General features: G+C 44.3%; 1 protein-coding gene and 1 pseudogene across 1 annotated transcript; one reads left to right on the top strand and one right to left on the bottom strand.

The window, feature by feature from the left end:
• The first annotated feature begins 1,700 nt into the window (after positions 1-1,700).
• On the top strand, positions 1,701-3,459 carry LOC119332521 (annotated as a pseudogene).
• Positions 3,460-4,749: 1,290 nt separating this feature from the next.
• On the bottom strand, positions 4,750-5,569 carry LOC119331349 (defensin Tk-AMP-D5). The gene is made up of 2 exons (XM_037604515.1): positions 5,432-5,569; positions 4,750-5,206 (listed from the first exon to the last, which is right to left on the bottom strand). Exons 1-2 carry the CDS (start codon positions 5,484-5,486, stop codon positions 5,034-5,036), a joined length of 228 nt encoding a protein of 75 aa, XP_037460412.1. The 5' UTR covers positions 5,487-5,569; the 3' UTR covers positions 4,750-5,033.
• Between the last annotated feature and the right edge of the window lie 1,687 nt (positions 5,570-7,256).

Below are 7,256 nucleotides of genomic sequence, written 5' to 3'. Positions count from 1 at the left end.
TGCTAATCACACGCTTGGGGAAGGGGTTGGGTGGATTGTCAAAGTACAATACCCTTTGATTTTGATGAGAGGCACTTTGAAGAGGGAGGAAAACAATGGACAAATCCTGGTCTTCCGTCGGGGGATGGGAAGATAGATGGCAACCCAGGGCCCAACCGAGATGGAGATGGGGGGTTGCGCCCCCTAAGGCCGCAATGCAGCACATGTAGTGTCGCCCCGCCTTTCGATTTGTATCCTTGAAAAAGGCCGGTATTGAATTTCAAATAGGCTCCTTCAGTAATCCGAGTAGGCAGGTAGGGTGTAAGTCTGTCACTGGTGAGTTTCCTCAACGGCGTCTGCTGGACCTCCTATGCTCTCATCAAATTCGACCTCTACGTCATGGTCAGTAATATCTCCATCTTCAAGTTCCAACCAAATCTTATATAACTTGACCGCTAGAATGGCGGAGGTTCCGTAGCGCATCATGAGCACCGGGTAAAGGGACGGTTAAGCAACTCAAGCGATCCACCCTACCTGACTTTGGATAAAGATAGAAGGTAGAAGATCGTGAAGGCGACCTATCTACCACTCACACCTATTCTAGGCCTTTAAACCCCTGACCACCTAGACCTCTAGTAGCAAAGCAACTAAAAGACCCAATCACAAAAATAACCCTCTCTATCCCCCTCAATACCTTGGCACGAATACAGGGGGTACCTTGTCTGTCGGTCCCAGAAGGCAACAAACAAGTGGAAGCAACTGATGCTTTGGTCATTCTACTCCTTGATGCCAGTCTGTGCTTGCTATCATGCTGGCAAAAGCGGGGGTTTCGGCTGATTTTACCTACGATTGGATTTGAACCAATGACTCTCGTTGTACGAAAGCGATACTCTAACCGTTGAGTCGAGTAGGTCAAGCCGAGTCAAGTCAGAGAAAAAAAAAGAGAAAGTGCGCCTATCAAAAAGATACTCTGAAGACTTCGGGGTCGAGGTCTCATTAGCCGAGGAAGACCCATGCCAATCCACGTGGCATCTTTGACCGACGTCAGCGATAGAGACATAGCAAATTGGTCCGCGGGCATCGCGATAAGTCCTCTGTCCTACTACAGGTGTTGCGACAACCTTTACCAAGTCCGAACGATTGACATCTACCAGATCCACTCCGCATCGGAGCAAAAGGACGATGGATCAGGGAGGAGCGTCGTCGCGGAACTGGGTAGTGTGGTGGGGAGGCATGGGGAGGAACTGCTTTGTTGGCTGGAGTCCAATCCGAAGATGGGGAGCGGTGTGGGTGGATGGTGAGCTTGGTTTGGGGAACGCCGCAAGGAAAGAGGCGACAGGGAAGTGATTAGAAGGAAAAATTAGCAGTTTCTGAACAATTTGCTTTCTTATTCTTTCTTTTTTTGTTGAAAAGAGGTGACATGATTAGATCATGTGACCTTGAGATTCTGCTAGGATCGACGGCTTTCGATAGGTCTGGTGCTTCATTTCTGATCAAACTGCTTGGTGGGAGTGTGTCCCATTCATTTAGCAAACAAGACAATTCTATGCAATAACTTTTCACCGCAAAAATTGACATCCTCATGACAATATAATTTACACCGTTCGATTTGTCACGTAAGAAATTTTGACGTTTGATTTGTATCTTTTCCTCGCCTACAACCGCCAGAAAACTGGCGCTCGCGGAATTACCGTTGCTCATAAAAATTGGAAAGATAACATTTGGCGTGACGATAGCCGCTATCTCTTCGCTCTCCCTGTCCGACTCTCGCCGCCGCCGCGCCCTCCCCCCGCTGTCGCCTCGGCCGCCGCCGCCAGCCATGCTTCTCCTCCAGAAACACGTCCTCCTCCTCTCTCTCCGTCCCCGCGCCACAAGTGCCCTACTCGCGTTCCGCCACCGATGCCTCTTCTCCAACACCCGATTCGCCGCCACCGCCGCCGCCGTGGCGGCGTCGGCTAGCCCTGCCCCGTTCGCCGTGGCGGACTACCTCGTCGCGTCTTGCCACCTCACCCCGGCGCAGGCCGTCAAGGCCTCCAAGGTCCTCTCCCGCCTCAAATCCCCCTCCAAGCCCGAGGCCGTCCTCGCCTTCCTCTCCGACCTCGGCCTCTCCGATGCCGACGTCGCCGCCGTCGTCGTGTACGACCCTCTCCTCCTCTGCTCCGAGGTCGACAAGACCCTCGTCCCGCGCCTCACCGAGCTCCGGGACCTCGGGCTCTCCCCGTCCCAGATCGCCCGCCTCGTCCTGGTCGACCCCGCCCGCTTCCGCCGCCCCACCATCATCTCCAAGCTGCAGTACTACGTCCCCCTCTTCGGCTCCTTCGAGAACCTCCTCCAGGCGCTCAAGTACAACTCCTACCTCCTCAGCTCCGACCTGGAGAACGTTGTCAAGCCCAACGTCGCGCTCCTCCGGGAGTGCGGGCTAGGTGACTGTGATATTGCCAAGCTATGCATCCCTGTGCCGAGGCTGCTCACCAGCAAGCCAGAGCGCATCCAGGCCATGGTGGCGCGTGCCGAAGATGTCGGTGTGCCCCGTGGCTCTGCGATGTTCAGGCACGCGCTGTTGGCTGTCGCATTCCTCAGCGAGGAGAAGATTGCTGCTAAGGTGGAGTTCCTGAAGAAGACTTTCAGGTGGTCGGAAGCTGAGGTGGCCATTGCTGTTGCCAAGCTTCCTGTGGTGCTGAGGAACTCCCAGGAGAGGCTGTTGCGCATGTCGGAATTCTTGATGTCCGAGGTTGGGTTAGAGCCGGAGTACATTGCTCACAGGCCGGCAATGCTCACTTATAGCTTAGAGGCCGGCTCAAACCTCGGTACTATGTTGTGAAGTTCCTTAAAGAAAATGGATTGCTAAAGCCTAACCGAAGCTTCTACACCGCAGCCCAGGTGAGTGAGAAGGTATTCGTGGACAAGTTCATACGTCCTCACAAGGAAGCTGCGCCTCGCCTTGCTGAAGACTATGCTGCTACTCTCAAAGGGGAAGTGCCCACTAGATTCAGATTGCAAGAACCAAGAACAGGCTTGAATAGTATTTAACTGTTTTTTTTTCACAATGAAGTTTTCACTCTGGAGTCTGCACAGCAAGCTGGCAAGTCCTGTTTCTGTGCTGTTTACTAACACTCTAACTGGATGTTGGGTGTCCACTATAGTATGTCACTTGCAGTTTTGTAGTTGCTAATATTTTCTGAATTCGAATATGTTTTGGTCGTCATCCAGTAGAGAAGAAAGCATGGCACAGTCATGAATTGGTTCTTCATCATGTCATGCTAATACACAAGTTTCTGAACCTGGCTTGTTCAGTCTGCGTTTTGTACTAAGATCAGACAACTATCAGCGTCTTTTAGGTCTCAGTTGGGACGTTAGAATCTTCCTGTTCCTTTAGGAAATAAACTTATTATTGTTACTCTTGTGGAATTCTGCATTACAAACATGCTCTGTAATGTGTATCAACAGCTTCCCTAATACAGTACTGTATATTACTTATTATTTCGATTGGCATACTCCACACGATTTTGTGCATCCTTATGATGATAGTGTTCCAGGCCTTGCTGATACTTACTCTTCTAGCTGTTGTTGAAAATGCCAACAGAGCTGTTCTGTGGAACAACATAGGTAAAGAGGAAGTGCTGACACTTGTTGTAGAAAGTTGTAGTAAGAAAGAAGTGTTCTAAGGTTTGTCATATCCAGTGTTCATTCCTGCAATGTTTTACAGTTTTGCTATGAGTTATCAGTTACAGCATTACTAACTGATGAAGAACTATGCTTTACACGCCAACTTTCCATCTGTAGCTAGGTATGGATTGTTGAATAAAATTTCATAGTGGATTTACCTATTTGTTTCTTAGATTCTTCACAACCAGATGCATATGTATATATTTTTGTGTTATTTGCTTGAAATAATTTGCTTGGCTAATTTAGTTCCAGTACATTGTTCATTTCCATTATTCTGGAAGTTAGTTGAAACTAGCAAGTTTCTGGATAAATACATATCTGGATTAATTTGCTGCTATCTTTTTGGTCTAAATTTATTTTTGAGAAGTTTTCCTTTGCTGTGCACAAACGAAGCTGAAAATACGTGTGAGCCTCCGTTATAGAATGACAGTTCTGAAAATCAGAGATCTCATATATAGTTAGACAGACTATATGATTTTGGATAAGCTAGACAGAAAGCTTTAGTTAATTAATTTAATAGGGTTAGAACTGCCATGGGTTGTTTACTGGTTGGGGCATGAAGAAATAAAATGCTGGATGTTAGGCCTTGCATACAGCAAGCTACAGCTTGGATGTTTAGGCTACGTCTCTCTTATTTCAGACCCTACATGGTGAAACCTTATTCGTTCAGAAAACTGTATACATTCTGGTAGCAAAACTTCCGAGGAAAACTACTCCCTCTGTTTACTTTTGTAAGACGTTTTAGACAGACAGCTGTCTAAAACGTCTTACAAAAGAGAACGGAGGGAGTACATATTTTGATATTAATCCCACGAAGCCACAGATTTAGCCCAAATTATTGAACTGAGCTGTAAAATTGACACCTTGTTTCTGTCGTCCATCCTCGCATATTTTGACCTGTGACTGAGGCATGTGAAGCTCAACAGCGGATCTGGGATATGTCCTGTAGCTCAACACAAATATATCGGTCTAAAATATGTAAATTGGTAGATTAGATTCTTAAATCTCTTTTATCCTCAATATTTTTGCAGAATTAGAAGCAATTCTGCTGAAGTTAACCCTGCAAGTTTAAGCTTATATTCGTTTCAACCCTGAAAACAGTAGGAGCTCGAATTCCGGAGTGTTGGATTATTCAACTTGAACTGGTTCCCCGCTGAAACTTTGTTCGGATTGTATGATGTTCATGTACTCCCTCCGTTCCGTTTTACTCGTCGTGATTTTCGTTTAAATTTGAACTAAAACCACGACGAGTAAATCGGAACGGAGGGAGTACTTCCTAGAGGTAGCACTCACATATGCACCGTACATTACATAGATATAGATGCAGATCTAGTATTATTCAGTTATTATTACACGGAAGCATGTATGCAAGAAGAAAACGGGGCCATCTAGCAGTCCTTGGTGCAGAAACATCGCCGATAGCCGTCGCACTTGCCTCCGGGGAAACGCTCGGTCAGGCAAACGCTTGCACAGTTGGTGTCGCTCACGCACAGCCCCACAAATTTTTTGCTCTCTGACCTACACTCCCTCGCCAAAACTACCTGCACTGCTCCCTGGAACCCTACACGGCAAAATTCATAGGAGGAAATCAGCCATCTCACATACAGTAGTACATAATTATAGCAGTATTGTCAGTTATCTTAAATACTCCCTCTGTCCGAAAAAGCTTGTCCCTCGAATGAATTTATCTAGCACTAACTTGATGCTAGATACATCCATTTAAGAGACATCCATTTGAGGGACAAGCTTTTTCGGACAGAGGGAGTAGTAAGTACGGGATACGCACCTGTAGCCACAAGGAGCAGGAAGACGACCACAAAGACCTTCATGGACCGATCCATTTAGTTTCTTGTGGAAAACTGAGAGGGTTGTATGAAAGATTAAGGCCTTCAAACTGGATTTTACGATGGATGAATGTAGAGGGGGGGAGGGGGGCTTGTTATATACTTGCAGTGGCATGCATATATCTTCCTTGCTTCCAGGCTAAGCGAACGTTTTTTTGTAGGGTAGTGTTAAGTGACTACCTGCTTTTGTAGGGTAGTGTAATAACTTTTTTTGAGCAACTTGTAGGATAGTGTAATAACTGAGTACCCGCAAGAAAATAGGGACAGTGCAACTATTTTGTTTGTGTGTGCGTGAATTTAGGGCAGTGCAAATGACATGTGAAAATAGAAAGGCTGGCAAAAAAAACCGTGTGAAAATAGGAAGAGCGGCCACACCTTGTGTGCAATTCTTAGTCATCTTACATTTTATTTTATATAGATATAGGATGCTTCATGTTTATGTACAATGCTGCTATATTTTGCTTCCATTTGCAAATATATGGAAGAATTAGGTACTGAAAAAGAAGATGCTTTAATTTCTAGAAGATACTGAAAACAAGTAGAGGCAAGGAAATAGCATCGACGTACATATGTACATTCTTATTATTTCGGTGAGCACAGATTATTTCGAATACACATTTTTGACAATGATCACAGTAATTTTTTTTATTGGGCAAGTTGTGATTATTTCTACAATTGATTGGGATTTTTCTTGTGTTTTTCTTTCATTTTCTTTACAGAGAGATGCATCATTTGCATTTAAAAGCTGTAGTGGCCTTTTCACTTACGTACTTGGGCCGGCCCACTACCAATGAAGTGCCACGGATACCTAAAACTAAAAGGCATCCCCATGATATACGAAATTTCCTTTTTTTAGATGAAATATACGCAATTTCCTATTCGCCGCTCTTTGCGTCGATTTACCGATGCTTCATGAGTAGAGAAAGAGCGTTCCGGGCCGGTCGTAAAGTGTTCGACCGATCCCGGTTTAGGAAAGGTTCCTGGCCGGTTTTGCCTGGTTTTTATGGGTTTTTCTGTTTTCTTGTCTGTTTCTTTTTTATTTTTTTTACTTCTTTTACTTTTCAAGTTTCTTATTTATTTTAAAAAATATTTGGCATTCCAATATTTTTTAAAATTTTAATGAATGTTTGAAAATTTCAAAAAATGTTTCTGTTTTCAAATTTTGTTCGCAAATTAAGAAAATGTATTTCTGAAAAATGTTTGAAAATTTCAAAAAATGTTTCTGTTTTCAAATTTTGTTTGCAAATTAAGAAAATGCATTTCTGAAAATGTTTGGCAATTTCAAAAAATGTCCTTGCTTTTCAAAAACTGTTCAGAATTTCAAAAATTCTCCCCATTTTCAGATTTTCTTCACAAATTCAAAAAAAATCAGGAAATTAGAAAATGTTCGCGCCCTTCAAACTGATTTTACGATGGATGAATGTAGAGGGGGGAGGGGGACTTGTTATATCTTTCTTGCTTACGGGCTAAGCGAACATATTTTTGTAGGGTAGTGTTAAGTGACTACCTGCTTTTGTACAGTAGTGTAATAATTTCTTTTGAGCAACTTGTAGGGTAGTGTAATAACTGGTACTCGCAAGAAAACAGGGACAGTGCAACTCTTTTGTTTGTGTGTGCATGAATTTAGGGCAGTGCAAATGACATGTGAAAAATAGAAAGGCTAGCAAAAAAAAACGTGTGAAAATAGGAAGAGCGGCCACACCTTCTGTGTAATTTTTTTTTTTGAATTTTCACCGGGGGGGAGTTCCCCACCTGAATCTTTATATA

Source organism: Triticum dicoccoides, chromosome 7A (assembly GCF_002162155.2).
Source record: "Triticum dicoccoides isolate Atlit2015 ecotype Zavitan chromosome 7A, WEW_v2.0, whole genome shotgun sequence".
Classification (NCBI taxonomy): Eukaryota; Viridiplantae; Streptophyta; class Magnoliopsida; order Poales; family Poaceae; genus Triticum; species Triticum dicoccoides.
Note: the sequence above shows the minus strand (reverse complement) of the source record. Positions and strands in the feature narration are given on the sequence as shown.